The 18,311-nt window shown below is 42.3% G+C and overlaps 2 protein-coding genes across 2 annotated transcripts; one reads left to right on the forward strand and one right to left on the reverse strand.

Annotated features, from left to right (window-relative positions):
- Positions 1–3,018: 3,018 nt before the first annotated feature.
- On the reverse strand, positions 3,019–11,981 carry slc5a6b (solute carrier family 5 member 6). The gene is made up of 16 exons (XM_075448135.1): positions 11,705–11,981; positions 10,338–10,797; positions 10,184–10,249; positions 8,388–8,439; positions 8,236–8,303; positions 7,974–8,128; positions 6,705–6,845; positions 6,051–6,180; positions 5,667–5,755; positions 4,955–5,067; positions 4,796–4,866; positions 4,627–4,713; positions 4,379–4,551; positions 4,191–4,297; positions 3,952–4,073; positions 3,019–3,790 (listed from the first exon to the last, which is right to left on the reverse strand). The coding sequence occupies exons 2-16, from the start codon at positions 10,683–10,685 to the stop codon at positions 3,644–3,646; spliced, it is 1,869 nt and encodes a 622-aa protein (XP_075304250.1). The 5' UTR covers positions 10,686–10,797; positions 11,705–11,981; the 3' UTR covers positions 3,019–3,643.
- A 96-nt stretch (positions 11,982–12,077) lies between these two features.
- cenpo (centromere protein O) lies at positions 12,078–17,375 on the forward strand. Its single transcript, XM_075447972.1, has 6 exons — positions 12,078–12,162; positions 12,332–12,480; positions 12,905–13,055; positions 13,175–13,446; positions 16,697–16,856; positions 17,142–17,375. The coding sequence occupies exons 1-6, from the start codon at positions 12,141–12,143 to the stop codon at positions 17,249–17,251; spliced, it is 864 nt and encodes a 287-aa protein (XP_075304087.1). The 5' UTR covers positions 12,078–12,140; the 3' UTR covers positions 17,252–17,375.
- Positions 17,376–18,311: the final 936 nt, after the last annotated feature.

The following is an 18,311-nucleotide window of genomic DNA, read 5'->3' on the forward strand; positions in this document are numbered from 1 at the left end:
CGTTTAGGCCAACATAGGAGTCGTTTAGGCCAGGCTACCTGCAGCTGAAATCTTTATTATTGTACATTCGTTATTATTTGAAGTGGGCGTTTTATTTTGAAGACGGTTTGTGCAGTTCCTCTTCCTTTCTTCACGTTCACCACTCGACATGTTTACACCGGTGTGGCAGTCACTGACGATGTAAGTTATGTTCATACTGATGTGAAATGAATGTGTACATGTTACTTACCTTTCTGATAGTGTTTTCTTGCTCCTGGTGTGTATTTGCACTCTTTAAAATGTCCGTTTCTGCTCGTTAGCATGATCGCGATTTAGCATTGTTAAGCTAACCGAATTTGTATTATACAGCATTATTGTCTAATGAATGTGGCAATGCGGATGATTATTTCCACAATTTGATGAATTTATAAATCACCATTTATTAAATAAAAAAAACGTTTCCACACTAAAGTTGGTTATTAAATAATTTACCATAGTTATGTAGGCTACCCAGACAGACCAGTAGAGCTGACTTATATCTTACAATAACGAATGTACAGTAATAAAGATTTCAGCTGCTCAGGTAGCCTGGCCTAAACGACTGCAGGGGGGCCTAAACGACTGCGGCCTAAACGCTAATGGCCTAAACGACCTGTATCCTTCTTGACCATCTCCGGATGCCGGTAGACTGTTTTTTTTTTTTTTTTTGTCCTTCAAAAAGGGGTTGATTGTGAGCAGAATAATAGAAATCTCTCAATTCTTACTCGATAAAGGCATTAATCTGCTCAGCAGTGTGGGGGGCCTTCTTTTTTCATTCTGTGGTGAGAGTTGCAAGAGCCACTGTCTGAGAGAGCCCACTGTGGACCATCGCAATCTATAGCCGGCTGACCGGCTAATATTGTAGAAAAGTGACTGACGGTGAATCTAAAATACATCTAAATGGATATTAGCTTCTTCTCCCCGGAAATCGCTCCGGTTTAAACATTTAGGCCCGAATTAACCCAATAAGTGCCAGGGAGTGCCGAGGAAAAAGGTGTGGTGTCAAGCCCATTTTAAGGTCATTTGACTATTTTTACATGGCAAACAGCTCATAATGTCCAATTTTGACAAGTAGCAATGATTTACAAATCATTTCACACACAGTGCCCCCAACTTCTCGAAATATGTTTTGTTTTTAGTAAAAGTTTACAAATTTAGTCCTATAACTAAATGGAGCCCAGTGTAAAAAAATCCAATCATTTGGATAATGCTTTTGTTTTTCTTCTCTCTTTTTGCTGTTACTAAGTAATTCAGTGTCAGTCGGATACATCTTAGGGGCTTATTGAGGAGGGTTATCTAAAGTTCTCACATCCAGGGTTTTCCATTCAACATACAAGCAGAGCAGGCCTTTTAGAAATTAAATAAGTTAGTTACTTGACCTCAGTAACAGTACATTGAACAAATAAAAAAAACTCACATGCTAGGCAACCCAAAGGATTTTTACATGGAAGGTGGATAAGAAATGTCAGCAACACAATAGGAGGTCAAAGTCTACTTGTTTTTTTTTTTTTTTTTTCCAAACAAACAATATTGGCATTTTTTGGCTAGCATACATTTACTTATTCATTTAAAATTGTGGTGAAATGATTGGAAATTGTATGTGTTTTTTCCTCGTTGCTGTTTCCAACAATATAACCATCACCCGGAAGAACTGTTTTTCGAAGAAGAACACAGGATTTGTTATAGAAAAATTAATTACAAAAAAAGCCACAGCTCCGTTGTTAGACAGCCAACTGACTAGAGCAGATTTGCATAGCAGCACTGCAGACCTCTTGCTGACATTGCCAGAAAGTCATCTTCGCCGCTGCTGGTCAACAGTAAAAGTAAAGGCAAAGCAGAATTTGTTTAAAATACAACAAGAACAAACATTGTCAAATGATAGGAAAAACATCTCTGTTTACTTTGTAGGCAGCGCACAAAAGTACACAACTATACACGGAATAGTGGAGGAAGTGGAGGGATATATTTCTGACTATCAAATGCAGAACCAAATCAGCGCCATTGGTGACTTTTAGGCTCAAAATGACAGTATCATCAGCCTACAAAATGTTTTGTAGTTAAATATTTGGTCTCTATAGTTATGTGAAGGCTGAAAAAATATGTAAAAGACAAATCAAACAAAGGATGTTCTACATTTCAAGGCTCGAAATGAGGGTAATTCATTATTTTGGTAACAAAATATGCCATTTAAGAGCAAATCTTTTTAAAACAGCATTTCTCTTTTTCTTATCGTATCATCACGACTGGCTTATAAACATAATGTCACGTTAAAGCAATGTTCAAACGTGACCCGGCTCAGAAAGATGTACATGCATTACCTGTATTTTTCTTTTGAGACATTTTATTTTCCCTTTGTTCTTTCTGTAAATACCAATCAAAGTATTGATACAAAAGGAGTCATACAGTATATAAGTTAACCTTAAATTTGAACATTGGGAATAAAACTATTTGGCTACGAAAAAACACATAAGTAGTTTAGTTGGTCCTTGTTATAATGGTCAGTGTAACCATATGGAAGTTGTACATATTTCTACGTTGAAATAAGTTTGTACTTCTTCTAAGCCCTTTTCAGACGTGTAAAGGATCCAGCGTCGGATCGTTTCCTATATACTTTTGCTTTGAGACTTTTAAATCAAGTTCTTATCATCATCATCATCAACAGAAAGGTGAAATTGAATGATTCAGCTGCCTGTGGCACAGCGACTCCTACCCATTATTCTGCCGTTATATTGTTCAATGTAACGTATGAGACGGCCCTTTTATGTTGGAGTCATTATTTAGCTTGTAATCAAAAATCAGTTGTAAATTTCCACGGCAAGATAAACTGCAGTGTAGAAAAGTAAAGAACGTATAATGAAAAGCTGTAGATTGACCCCGGCTGGTAAATGTCATCACGTGTGAAACTGCTGCCGTTTCCCACTGATTCAATGCTGGTGAAATCTGCATCTGTGACAGTATGTTTTGAGGCATGAGTGAATGCAAAATGAAACACGGGCAACGTTTTAACTACAAAATCTTTAATCTTTTCTTTTTTTTTTCTTTTTAAACCTATAGTAAAAGGTTTTACATGTTTCAGCTGCAACACAGTAATAATTTACTCAGACATTCTTTAAAAATAAGGCGATGGCACCTAAGAGCCACTCACACAAATGCAGTAGTGCTGATCAATTGTCAAGTTCACAGAAAATAATAATAATGATGATTAAAAAGAAAAAAGATAGACATTTTACTGGCTCTTGATCTCGCTGAACACCATTTCGTTCTCATGTAACAGTAAAGTGGCGTTTTTCCACGTGAAGCCAGCCGAGTGTGGAACTGTGATCTCGCAGCAGAAGCTGACAAACGCTGTGTCAGATGTGCAAAACGATGTGCTACTCAGCAGCATACCGTTTTTTTTATTTCTAATGGGAACATGAAATTTGGAGATTTAAGAAAAACAGACAAACAAAAAATATATCTTGAGCTGGCTGAACATTATTTCTGGCCTCTCCGCAGCAGCTCGCGGTGCAAATGAAATAAAACACACCTCATGATAATACGAAATACGAATCCATTCAAGTTCAAAGTTCAAGTCTGAGAGTTTTGCTTGAGGATTGCGTACAGCATCACATGAGAAAGTCAGACATCACACCGCGGTTTCATACTCTACAAAAGGGGTTTGATCCTCAGGGAGAAAGTTCTCAGAGTCTTCCTGTGATGCTCCGTTGTTTGGTGGGAAGGGGAGTCCGTTACTTTCTTTGTGCTGTTGAAGCGGTTGTCCGTGTGTTGTGAGCTGGAAGCACAGTTAGATTTCAAACTGTGTTTGGGTAAAAAATAACAACCTTTCTTTAAAAAACCCACAAAGGGAAAAAAAAAAAAACATTCAAAACATCAAGCACAAAGGCTTTTAAAAGCAACGCTCATTTTATAGCTACACGCCATCTTTTGACTTACAGACTGTCCCAGAGGAGTGACACAGCAGAGCTTCTTTTTCAGGTGTTCAGGAAGGAAACAGAACAGTTTCCCAAACAAGGGATAGATTGTTCCCGGAGTCACATCCTCTTCCCTCATTGGGCCTCAACAGAGAGAGAGAAAAAAACAAAAAAACAAAACACATTTCAAAGTTGATTTCAACATCATCATTTAACACTCTGGATTATGGAGAGCATGTGTAAGTGTAAGAGCCTGGCTACCTGTAAGAAAGCTGATGATCAGACCTACGAGAATGACTGTGGAGCAGTTGAAAGCACTATACCACATGTAGGACAGTGAATAAAACCTCTTCAGCACAGAGGGTCGGCTAAAAGAAACAAAGAGATGATTATGCTGTGAAACGAGCACATTAAAATACGACATCCAGCGCCGCCGGAGTGACTCACACCTCTGAGTGACATTGCCGATTGCTGTCTGGAAGGCAGCAGTGGTGTTGTCCAACAGCAGGTCCACACGACAGTTGGGAGGCAGAGGTCTCGCGGCAGCGCTACGACCGATGATGCTCCCGATGCCGACCCAGAAAGACACAGCCAGACCTGCGCCCAGACCTGCTATTGCACCCTGGAAACAAGCAAAACAGATGGGTGTTAGGGTTACAGATCGTGTAACAGATCTAAGTGACAAACTTCAACTTACGGTGGAGTTGGCCCATGGGAAGAACATCCCGAGACAAAACAGGCCGAGAATAGGACCGCCAACCATCCCGAAGATCTTCAAAGCCACCTGTAGTTCAAACATGAACACTGAATGCTAACTAAGAGAAAGATGTCAACTATTATTTGATAGAAACAACATGTGTGCTTACCTGTAAAACTGAGTCACCCATGAGGTGGGTGAGATAGGCCATGGCCAGACACAGCAGCCCATAGGACATAGCTAATTGTGGGGACACAAGATCACACTTTAGCAGAAATCTGAGCTTTGTATCATGTATCTGCTGAGTTTGGAGCTTCAGGCAGCTAACCTAAAGCTTTGGACATCAGGGTTGCTCTCGCCTCTGTCATAGAGGGGAAATGTGGTTTGATGAGGTCCTCCATCGTCACAGTGGCCAAAGAGTTGAAGGCAGAGGAGATGGTGCTGCGGAGAAAAAGCAGAGCGACATACATGTCATTAGCTAACACCATCTTACATTTAATAAATGTTTATTCATCTACAGTGGCAGCCATGTAGGGAGAACATATTCTGTAATAAGCTTCAAATTTGGATGAATCGCATCTTTTCCTTTTGGAATAACGACTGTAGGGATACAGCAAGACTTTATATAAAAGCTCATTAAAGAAAAAGATGGGATACTCTGTAATATGGGAGTACAAACATAATGCATTGATTTGCAAATCTAATAATATGTCAGTCAAGCACCCAGGCTCTTCTACCAGATGATGGAATATTCTTTGCAATTCTGGAAAACGATTTGAAATTGCTCACAATTAGTACACACTGCATTTTGGCCTCATTTTTCTTTGTTAAATAAATAGTGATACAGTCTAAAATGTCATGTGTTGTTATTCTGAGCTTGTATTTTTTCACATTTTAAGAGTTGGTAAGGACCATGTGATTTTATTTCCTTCTTTTTGAATCAGGAAACATAAAACGTGAGATGTCCTTTCAGATAAGTATCGCGGTTTCTATGGGACAGCTCTGACAAAGCTCTACAGACGGGGGTGGAAAGTCCCTACCTGAGGGCAGCGCTGAATAAACAAGCAACAAACAGTCCGGGCAGCCCAGGCAGACCCTGCAGCATGTCCATCACAAAGTATATCACCATCTGCAGAGAAGAAATTAGAATAAAATCTTCCTGGAAAAATGTTTGCATACACTCATTGAGTCACAATACATCCCACAGACCAAAAGCTCTCTGACACGTACACCACCATTTACAAACCAAACCTAACGTGATAAATTACTGAAAATGATGTTGCGTTCACGGTTTACTGAACTCCGCATTCAAATTTCAAGAGCATTTTTCGGTAGCAACCCTTTAATCGGGGATTGACAAAAAGGTGGGAAAGTTGAAAAAGAAAAAAAAAAAAAAAAGAGGGAAGAGGCACAGTGCAACTCACTGCATCCCTGGAGGAGCTGCCCAGCTTGTCAGAGTGGTCCTCTCCACAGTAACGCGCGAACATGACCAGCCCCATGACACAGCTTAGAGCCAGGGCCAGCTGCAGGGAGGGAAACACCATGTAGCACGACCTGCACACGGACACAAACGGACAAGAGTGACAACTTCTGATGGCAGCTTTGAGGCACAGTGGTCCTTTTTAATGTGAAGCATGATAACATTCTCGCAATAACCCACCGATTCAAACGCTGGTGCGTTAAAGTGTGCGAGAGTGATGCGAAGCCTTACCACGCCACACCTGATGACTGTGACGCATAAAAAGTCACATGTTTCATGGCAGCTGTCGGGAATATTTCACTCTGACAATTTTGGCCTGCTTAATCCACTGCATCTACCCACTCAAGCACTGTTGAGTTATTCAATCTGGACTAAAGTCAACTGACTGACTTTTCCATCAGTCTGTTATTCTGTCGGCGCTCTCTGGTGGACAAAAAAGATCACAACGGCTTCTTTAAACGACCTTTAACACATTTTTTAACGTTTCTTTCCTGTGATATCTTGTTAATGATCGACCTAGCGCGTACAGGATTTTTTTTTTATTTTTTTTATTACTATCACGTCAACAGATCATTTACAAATCTACCGGGCTGCATACCTGACAGCCTCTCTTTCTGTGCGCGCGCTGAGGTATCTCTGGACCTGAGCCTGGTTCACTCCATACAGTGACAGCATGAGGAAGATTCCGCCGACCCCAAGAGTCCAGAAGGTGTGTCTCTCTGTAGGATCTGGGTTTAAGCTGAAATATAGGAGCGAAAAAGGCAGTACTTGGTTATTCATTATGAAACGTAACAACAAAAGTACTTGCAAGAAGAATTCGCTGCACCACAAGTGGAATCGTTTGAGCAGCGTACAGATGTGAGCTGTTTTAACGGAGCTAGATTGAACCATGAAAAGGTGGCTCCACAGGTCGGTTCCTTGCCTCTGGCTGTAATGTGAACATATAAGTAAATGTTACGGCCTGGTTGTTGGAGTGCTTGACTAGGGCTCATTGGTTGGACAGAAACGTAACTGCTGAATGTGGAAACCCTAACTGCTTGCATTTCTTAAATGCGGAGAGTGTTGACAAAAACTATTAATGTACAAATTCAGGCAAGTTTTCCTTCATTTTCTTTCCTCCTCCTTCAATAAGAGCCACAGGAAGCACTACAGTCCGAGTGGGACGCAAAAACATGAAAAAGAATTACTGTCAGCACTTGCAGGACGCAGTACAGCTACGTGCACAGTGGAGTTACAGCTGGGGTTCAACCTAGCCATTTTCTTGAACCAACGTCACTGTCCCAGTTTACATCCACTGGTGAGAAAAAAAATAAAAATAAATCGAGGTCAACGCATTCTACCGCTTCTAACTTCCTCTGTGGGAGGTCATCGTACTAAAATGCCGTCTTTTAATTGCTGGAAAGTTGATTTTGTCAGATGACGGCGTGGGTATAAAGTGAGCATTTTATCAGAGCAGAGCGACAGTCTGGAAATGCAGCCGTGAGCTGACACGCAGTCTTAATGGCATGATTTTCCGGTCACAATTTCTGTTGCGTTAAGCCGTCTAACAAAAGAAACTATATGTGAATGGGAGTTGCTTTCCTTGGAATTTGGTTGTATTACTATACACTTATGCTTCAGTAAAAAGAAGCAACTTTGGAGCATGTATTGAGCATCTAGGCCCATTTGAGTCCAGATATGTGCAGGAATGATTCAACCTCCAACTGCGTTATCAGCATGTATGTGAGAGCTTCAGTTTTGTACAATTTCGGTCGGACTAACATGTTTACATGCATGCTAAAAGTTTGGTCCTGATGAGACTAACAACAATTCTGTTCCTTCTAATGTCGTGTTGACGTACAGACTCCACAGTCGTCACTCGACTTACTCCAGACCAGATATGCGGTTTCCCTCCCACACTTTCCTCCAGACTTCTGACACTCCTCCAGTCTTCTGCACTCCCACCACTATGACGGCCAGCTGCCCCGCAAACATCACAACCGTCTGAAAGACGTCCGTCCAGATGACAGCCTTCAAACCACCCTGTGAGGAACATGAACAAATCAGACCTCGTGCCTGTAACACGGTACACCTTTTTTTTTTATTTTTTTTATTATTAAGAATGAAAAACGACCTCTACTGTAACTCACCATCGTTGTGTACAATGTGCACACTAGTCCAGTGGCCAGCACCACTCCCCACAGCTCAAATCCAGTAACTGAAATCAAATACAGCAACTTGCTGAAATGCTCATTAAATCTGACTGAATTTAACGAGTTAAAGTAAAACAGATGCATTTTACCTGCATTTAGTGCGAAGGCAGGTGTATACACGCAAACACCCATATAGATAACCTGTGGCCAAGAAAAACAGCAGACAAATTAGACACTACTGCCATCATAAAGGATCAGATAATGATTCCAAATGTTTTTTAAAAATCAGATGCATTTGCTGCATTTCCTTATGGAAGTGGAAAACATATTTTCTGAATTTCTATAGATATTCTGATAAACTGCGTCTACAGTGTTTTGGCTCTCCTTTGTGATCCACCGTTTCTTTCATTGTTATTTTTATTTTTTTAAACTCAGCAGGGTTCTTTGCTCCAAACTTCAAAGCTTATTGCCTCTGTTGCCTCATTTCTGTATATATTGCCAGGAAAGCAGGAGACGGGTGCAGTGATTTATTGAAAGATGTGAAAACATAAATCAGAAATACAGTATTTACGGCAAAAACAGAGATGGTTCTATTGGAACAAACCTAAAGGTCAATATTTGGTATGAACACCTTTATTCTTCAACTTGGACAAGCTTTAAGTAGTCTTCAGAAATGGTTCTCCAGGCTTCTTGAAGGACATCCCAAAGCTCTCTTTTGGACGTTGGCTGCCTTTTTTTCCGTTCTCTGTCAGGATGATCCCACACTGCTTCAATAATGTTGAGGTCCGGGCTCTGGGGAGGATTCATCCCTTCATAAGGCCTGTTGCCACTGATTTTCAGTCCACTTCTTGTGTCATTTGGCATACCTCAGCCTTTTGTCTCCGTTTTTCCCTCTTGAAGAATGGCATCTTCACAGCCACCCTTCCACAGAGACCATTTCTGCTGAGGCTTCAGTGAACCATAAATAGACCACATGAAGGTTCAGTTGCATCTCTAAGGTCCCATTTCAGGTCTTTGCTGAATCTTTTTCTTGCTTCTTAAGGACATCACTTTTTAGATACCATTTATCTGCTGAAGATAGTTTTTATGCCTCTCACGTCTTCTTTTGTCCTCCCTTTGTCCAGTTTCATCAAACTTGTTGAATACACGCTGCACACCATGATGAGATATGGCTTTTGGTTCAATTTTGTTTTCATGTTCTAGCATTTTATTGCGAAGTATTTTGTGATATTTATCTAAAAGGTGCTATACAAATTAAATTTGCCTTCCTTCACTCTCTTATATACAGATTTGTTGGCATTTTTATAGGTGCAACAAAAGAAATGAGAACAAATGATGTGTCTTTGTGAGAGGCCGCTCATAACAAAGTGCATAAAGACAAAATGAACAATCGGTTCTTTGCCAAGCTGTCTGATATGTTTTGAAACAACACTGGTGTATAGTGCACTTTTATACCTAAATAATTCATAGCTCAGTGTTAAGTAGCTTAAAAAACAAACAAACAAACAAAAAATAAATAAAATAAAAATCACATTCCTTTGGAAATGGTCAGGCACAAGATCTGAACTGAAAGTGAGTGAAAAAGCAGCCAATGTCCAAAGAAAAACTCGAAAGGACCTTCAGACAGTCTCGAGAAATATTGCTCAACATCATTTTAAAAGAAAGAAAATAATCCAGAGAAAGTCGGGCTGCTTGGAAGAAAATATAACGAAATGAAGGGTGGCTCAAACTTCAGCACGGTACTGGGGTGTCAAGTAGCTCATCTGTTTGAGAGGGTTACGGTCCTCATCTCAGACAGTTTGGGGTCGACTCCTGATCCATGTCAGTCGGTGGCATGATTAAGGGCCACGTCAGGCTTCTGCCGACCTTAAATCCCCTGGCGTGATGGTGGGGAAAATGAAACACAGCTACTAAACCGGTGGCTGAAGCATTCAAATCAACTCACCATTTGAAAGATGAACGTCAACGTGCCGCAGATGCGCACCGCTTTGCTGAACCGCAGTTCCAGATACTGCAAAACCAAACGACACGAGAGCTGTGGGTTCGTGAAAGCCCATTTAAATCTGAAAAAAAATAAAAATGTGAAGGCTTTGGCATACCTGGTAAGCACTGGTGAGCCGCAGTCTGTACAACATGGGAATGAAAACATGAGCTGGAATGATAAGTCCAAGAAAGTAGGCACAGCCGATGAACCAGTACTGAGTGCCATGATTGTAGATCTCAGCTGGAACGCCGACGATCGCCACGGCCGACTGGAAGGAAGCGATGAGCGACAGGGAGACGGGAACACAGCCCATACTCCGGTCTGCCATCAAGAACTCCTGCGTGGTGCGCTGACGCCCGCCGGATAGAGCATAGTACAGCCCGATGCCTACAGAGGCAGCGAGTAAAACGGCAAATATAACATAGTCTGCAGCCGTGAAGAGCTTCTGGTTGGACGGGTCCATCTTTACTGTCTCCCGGCTGCAGGTGAAGAGGACTGTCTGCTCTGCTGGTCACACTTTCACACGAATGGGAGACGGCTTTCCTTACACCCCTCAGTCAGAAGAGTCCAACAACCTTGAGGAAATGAGGATAAATGAGGATTATGAGAGTCAATAATCCACCACAGTTTGATTTACAGTTTTACATCCACCTCTTTTTAAATCACAAATGCACAACTTTGCCAAGGGAACTTTGATTCCCATGAGCTGGTTTTCAGACAAATTCATGTTTCTTCCTCAACGAAAGCTAAATCTCTCCCGCCTCAGCTCAAGTGCTCGCCGGATAAAGGCGTCGTTACACGACAAAACCAACTGCTTGAGAAATGGGACTAGGCGTAGACAAACCGAGGTCAGGCAAGCTGTGCGCCAAGTAACCTCTGCCCGTGCTGGTCCGAAAATAATTACCACTGTTTTGGCAATGTGAGGGGAGGTTCCCCAGCTGCTGCTGCCCCAGAGAGATAAAACAACAGCAACAACAAATCTCTGTGGGTGTTGAAGGTCGTTGACAGAAGCTTCAGCAAACACTGCAGACTGTAGCAAACATTGTTTTTCTCACTCAAAAATGGTTCAAATGTGAGGATTTGCTGAAGTTTAGTAACTTATCATGCAAGTTGCTTCTTTTTAATCGTTTTTATTGTTAGCTGGACAAATCAAACCAGAAGAATAATGAGCACTTATTTGATGAGCTCTGACAGTAACAATCATATTCAATAAATGACCAAACAGTCACTTTCGCTGTTGAGGAATCTAATGATTTCAACAGTTAACTGAGGTAAAAAAAAAAAGTTTTTGCATTCCCTCTGCAGATCCAAGTGTGCAGCAGCTCCTAAATCCCGCTGACTGAAAAAAATCTCTGAAAACAGCTGCACAATTTCCCCTCAATACGAGGGAAAAGATTCAAATAGTACAATACTATTACAGGAAGGAGAATGAGGTGAAACGAGTAAGTAAAAACAACTGATTACACAACATGAAGTTCTCACCTTTACGAGGCAGCACTGATGTTATCCGGATACAAGTCGCTGTCAGCGGCACCATGCTGCTTGTTGAGACGTTCAAGAGCTCCGCGTTAATTCAACGCAAACTTCCTGAGTGTTTCCATGAGTGGCAAAAAAAATAATGTTTTGACACTACGGGGTCACATTTAGTTGTAAAGTTAACTTCCGTGTCTTTATCTCTTCGGCAGTGTACACCTTGCGTTGACCTAACCTACCACCTACTGGGCTAATCTCTGGTGCTCTCGCTCTGGTGCTCCATGTGATCGCAACTGTTTTGAATTTTCTTCCGGGGTTGACGTCGTGCGGGAGGCGTTGCCAGCGCCACAGCAGCCGCCAAAATCAAAAAAACTACTTGTATTGCGGGTGTCAGTCGGGCAGCTATACGTACTACAGTAGATAACAAAATAAAGACGTGTGAACTATGGAGGGAGCGAGCACGAAAGGTACGTGGGGATGCGCAAAGCTAACTCGCGACCGACACTGACCACTAGCTGAAAAAAAGGAGTTTGTTGTGAAGCTAATGCTAACACAGCAGCGGTTTATCAACCCTCACATTCAGCCGTTTTTTCATTTAAGTCGTTTTATAGTCAATAAGGATGGTTTTATCCGCAGGCGTGCTGAGTCATCTGAGTCTGCTGGAAGTTCAAGCAAGGATCCGCGGAAGTCGGCCTCAGCAGAGTCAAGTTAAGGAGCTAAAGGCTAAAGTTGAAGCCCTGACAGTCCAGAGAGACCAGCTGAAGGCAGAGAAACAAGCACACAAGGTGAGGGGACTTTTTATGGTGTGGTTTAATATGCAGCCGTGTTTTCAAAAGGTGTGACTCTTCAATAATGCGTGTGAGTGGAAAGAAATTCACTGTAAGTCATTAAGGCTCTTAATAGTTTGTTGGAAGTTAGTTTGGGTTGCCATATTCACACACTTGTTTATACCTTTACCTACCAGTCAGCAAAGGTCTTATATGGACATATACTTTTCAAATGTATGTATCTACCCAGAGTTTGTGGCACAATGACCAGGTGAATGTCACGTGAAAGCTTTTTATTAATAGAATTTGAGCTATTCCTAACTTAAACATACATCGGACCGTATGAATTCAGCAAATATACAGTTAGTTGTTGTGTTAATATACAATTCCTTGTGCAAGGAATGTTTTGTAAGCAATTGAACCCCACCCCCCAACATGACAGAATCTCCAGAAAATGAGGCTGTCTGCAGACAAACAGTTCGCAGATGAAGAAGAGGAGGAAATGGACGAAGACTCTGAGAGCTCACAAATGCTGCGGCTGATGGCCAGACACTCTGAGCTGAAAGATCTTCTGCACGCTCATCACCTCATTGGTATTGCAAGCCAGCTGTTTTATTACCTCTTTGTGGGTTTTTGTTGTTTTTAAAGAAAACTTATTTGAGATGTTTTCCGCTTTTCTTTTTACTTGCCCTCTTTAATTTGCCGTCACCAGGTGGGTACGACACCGTGAAGACTCGTCAAGGTAAAGGAGTGTGTGTGTCTGTGGCGACTGCCTACGAGGGCGTCTACTTGGACACCTACAACCTGGTGATTGACCTGAAGCCAAAAGTGAGGGTCAGTCGCCACAACATCCCCCCCTGCGTGCCACTGAACAGCCTCGCTGAGCAAAGCGACATGCAGACAGACATGAGGGCTTTTCTGGGCACGCTCACTCAGCACCTCAATGCGTTCGCTGGTCGCAGGCAGCAGCTGAAGCTCGTTAAGGTGCCGGACTTCACTTGGTTTTTGTCAAATAATGTTTCAGGAAATGTTTCAAAGGGTAGCCGTGTACTGAAAGTGACTCCAATGACTTAGAACTACAGCCATGCTACAAAAAAGAAAATCCAAATATATAGGGACATAGTAGAAAATCACGAAGTCCTTATCGGGGCTTAAAATGAGGTAAATATATACAAATAAATGCAACCTTAGACAAACGACAACACATGATATATTACACTGTGTCATATATTTATCCAAAATGCAGAAGCACTGTGTGGAAAACTAAGCCATGCCATGACTCGGCAGCTTGTAAAACCACCTTTGGCATCAATAACTTGGTAATTGCTTCCTGTGAAGAGTGAGTTTTTACTCACTCTTCTTTGCAACTTTGCGTCAGTCTTTTCTTTTTCAGACACTCTGCTGCAGATTTGCTGCTGTGTTTGGGTTCATTGTCCTGTGGCATTATCCAAATGTCAGCCAAGCTTTAGCTGTCAGACACATGGCGTCACATTTGACTCTAGAATGCTTTGGTATACAGAGGAGGACTCAACGACCACAAGGTGTCCTGGTCCTGTATCTGCAAAATGAGCGCAAATCATCACCCTTTGACCACCTTGCTTGACTGTTTGGTTTTCACAAAGCATCTCCACTTTGATCTCTTCTGTCCAAAGGACATTGGGCCTCATGCAAGAACCGTTCGTACGCACAGATTTGTTCTTAAATCGTCCGTACGAGTGATTTAAGAGAATTTGCGCATTCACCAATCTTTTCGTATTTTACGTTTTCTTTCAGGTACGAACAGGATTTACGAGTGATCCAGACCTGTCGTAGGAGTTTTGTAAAATAGTCCGCTGTTATTCCAATCAAGTTTGCTTGACTAATGGATTGTATATTTAATTACTTTGAAGCAAACATAAATAAATCAATCAATCAATCAATCAATCAATCAATCAATTATACTTTATTAATCCCCGAGGGGAAATTCCAGTTTCGGTCATGACAGACAACACAGAAACAGACAGGGGAGAGAGAGTGTGACCAAGGCATCGCAGCCCGCGGGCTCACGGCCACGCAGGCGCCGCCAGATAAGAAGGAAGGGGAACAACATTGGGTGAGGGGAGGGAAAAAAAAATCATACTTCACACTGTACCCTTATTAGGATACGGTCTGAGATCTCAAAAAGAAACCTCAGCACAGAAAAAGCATCACATACACAAAACAACACCTTAAGCAATGGGACAGTGAAGAGGTGAGGAGTTGCATGTGTTATAAATGAGCATGTATGTGTATGCGTGTGTGTTTGTTCAATAATTCTGCACAGAATGTTGGATCAGGCAATTGTCCTTGACAAGTTCGAATATGTCAGCCAGTTCCACAACAAATCTCACAGGAGTGCAGGAAGGGAGGGGGAGCACATGGGAAAGAGCATCATGTTATCATAACAAACGTGGACAATGATTATTATACATTATACCCCATAATGATGCTGACATTATTCGGTTTGACTTAAATTATGCAGTAATTAAAGGTTAATTTGACTCTGTATATAACAAGGTCAACAGGAAGTGTAACCAGCGGCTGACTTGCTACTTTTGGATGCCTTAGCGCGTCAGGCTCTTGAAGAGAACGTGTAGATATCCTTGCGGAGATAGACGAATGGCTGACATCGCGATTAAGACTGCCAAGGACTGTGCTGCTGCAAATATGCAGCTTGCTAGAGCCACAACTCCAGAGAAACACGCCGATCAAACCCAATTCCACCACACGTCCAGGTCCTCACAACCCTTGGATTTTTTTTGGCCACAGGAACCTTTCAGAGGGAGATTGGAGACAGCTCGGGTGTGTCCCAGTCCTCTGTGAGTCGTGCGCTCCCCTTGGTCATCAAAGCTCTCACCAGTTTATCACCCATGGTACATCAAATTCCCATACACCGCTGTCCAACAAGTACAAATTAAGAGGAACTTTAATGCCATGGCTGGACTGCCAATCACAATTGGAGCACGAGACACATATACGCATCAAAGCCCCTGTTGTGGAGCGCACTGAGCTGAAGGCCAGGTGGGTGTGTCTCGATACAGCGGGCGGCAAACTGCTCTATAGCCCAGAGAAGGCATACCAGATTTGCACAATATTGCCATGAACGAGGGTCTCCTACAACCTGAACCAGCCCAGGCAGACCAGAAGGTGTGGTGCCAGAAGACCCCCCTCATGGACCACCCCATCAAAGAGCCATCATGATGAGGCAACAACTGATTGCACGGCTTTAGTTGCAGTCATCGAGCGCCTGGTCATGGCGAGACGTTTTTTTTTTAAAGCTATTTTCATATTAAAATTGGAACAGAGCCCGTAAAGTTGTTCTTTTTGCGCCTTGATGCCATTCTCATGACTCAACACTCCGTGGCACAGGTGTGGAGTATGCAAATTTACTATCCTTGTGCACGTGCCCCTCAAATACGCACTGGTGGCATTCATCATTTACGCCTGTCGTTTACACACTTTTTCCGAAGTTAAGAGCGTTTGTTGAATCTGACGTGGCGTGTTCGTACAAGACCTTCGTATGAAAAAAGTGAGAGAAATTTAGAACAAAAATATGAAAATGTTCTTGCATGAGGCCCAATGTTCCGGAAGTCTCATGGTTTGTTCAGATGTAACTTTGTAAAACCTAAGCTGTGCTGCCATGTTCTTTTTTAAGAAGAAGAGACTTTCTCCTGCAGCCCTTCCAAACAAGCCATACTTGTTCGGTCTTTTTCTATTTGTAAGGTCTTTAACTCCAACATTTAACATGCTAACTGAGGCCTGCACATTGCCCTTGGTTTTTGTTTTTTGGTAGTTTCTCTTAGCTTTGCTCAGTCTGACCTCGGGTTGAACTTGCTGGGACGTTCACTCCTGGGAAAAGTGGCAGCTGTCTGGAATGTTTTCCACTTGTAAATAATCTTTCTCTCTGTAGAATGATGGACTCCAGATTGTTTGGAAACGGCCTTATAATCCTTCCCAGATTGATAGGCAGTTAATCGATCAGTCAATCGAGTGCATTGTATTCACAGCACCTGGCTGCTCCCTTTAACTCATATAAGAACTATAAAGATGTACCCAAGTCTTCACACATTTCTTCTTCATTTTGCCTTTTCGTCAGAGGTTAATGCTACTGAGTTAAATGAAAAGGGTGTACTTTCTTTTCCATGTGACTCTATATGAGACCGATCTTCTGTTCAAGATGAATATCAAACTGACGCTGTCCTCTTGCTGCTTATAGGAGCAACATAAGTCTGTTGAAGTGATGGAGAGCAACGTTTTGTGTTCAATACTGGTGCTGATGTTCACTGCGCCGAAGGAGCAGACGGCTGTACTCTGCACGCTGGATTACACGGACCACACCAGATGTCTTCCCACGCGAGTGCACTTTGAGTGTGAAGGTAGGATTGTTTCGCCGATCAACCCCGTGTTTCAGCGGTTTGACTGCAAGTACACGATCAATTTGGTGATTTCTTATTTGGAACAACATCAGAGCTGAAGCAGTCATTTAGTCCATCTCTGAGAAATCTTTGGCAACGATCCCGACGAACACGCTTTAGTTCTTTTCGCCTCCTTCAAAGATTGCTTGTCTTTCTTTTGCATGTTTCTACATTAAATAAATTGGGCTTGAATACGTTGAATTTACAGTGACTTGTAGTATTTGCTTTTTTTTTTTTTTTTTGCAGTTGAGCACCTTCCTAAATCCCCGCAGTGGACGGAGAACTGCAGATTACTTCGGGAGACTCCTGTGCACAGAGCTTTAGTAGCCATGAAGAAAATGGGGACTATTGTTTAGTTTAATCAGTCATTTTTTTTTTTTATCAAACAGATTAAAGTTTTCTTTTTTGCGATATTGAGTTGTAAATAGAAATTAAAGTCAAGAACTCCAGACTTTGGAGTACATTTATGTGGTTTCCTCAGAGCTGTCCACGTTGTCTTTGTCCCGGAGGCTTTCTATAAACGCCGCCACCCTCGCGTGTAAAGCTTCCCACTGAAGCTGCTTCAGTCTCTCCGTGTCCTCTCGGGCCTTCTGCTGCTGCCGGGCCAGCTCTTTCGCTGATATTGAGTCGATGGTTGCAATATTTTTCATCTGCACGAGCGACAGGTAGCTCTGGATGTTGCGCCTGCGTCTCCCTGAACTCGTAGAGTTGACTGACTGTGGCGGTGGAGCCGAGGTGGACCGACTCTTCTCCGCCACCTTGGACCCTTCGTTGTGACATTGGGATTTTCTCGAAGGCGGTCTTCCATCGGACGTGTGGACGCTCCTTCTGAAGTGTGACTCTGCTAGTGTGTGCTCTCCTATTTCTTTCATAGCGACGTTAACCGTGGCTTTTGGTTCGCAGGATTTGACCACCATCACTCGTCTTTCTTCAGCCATCAGCCAGTCTCTTCTCTGTCGAAGCATTTTGCGGGTGTAGCTGTACTGTTTATCCAACATGTTTAGTCTGCGCTGGAGATCTCTGTCCTCCTTTTGGTTCAGTACTCGAAGCACTCTCAGCTCTCCCAGCAGGACAGGTCCTCTATAGTATTGTTCCATTGTCCACAAGGACTAGAAATGGAAAAGAAGTTTAGGTTTATGTCTAATAACTCAGTCTCCTCTTCTCTTTAGATTTGGATTTCTTACCCGACTTGTGTGTAGTTTCCACAGAGCAGTCGAGAGTGTTTACAGCTACGGTTGCCTTGGTGTGTGTAATACAATATTCCATTGTAAAACGTGTAAAGTGAAAAGGATTGTCAGTGCAAATGGGCAGTAATTGTGCACCGATACATTCCTCAAAGATTAAATTTCACAGTCACAGGACTTGCTTTGCATTATACAAGTAAATAATGACTAACCATGTGCTTCGTACTTCAGT

Source organism: Odontesthes bonariensis, chromosome 17 (genome assembly GCF_027942865.1).
Source record: "Odontesthes bonariensis isolate fOdoBon6 chromosome 17, fOdoBon6.hap1, whole genome shotgun sequence".
Classification (NCBI taxonomy): domain Eukaryota; kingdom Metazoa; phylum Chordata; class Actinopteri; order Atheriniformes; family Atherinopsidae; genus Odontesthes; species Odontesthes bonariensis.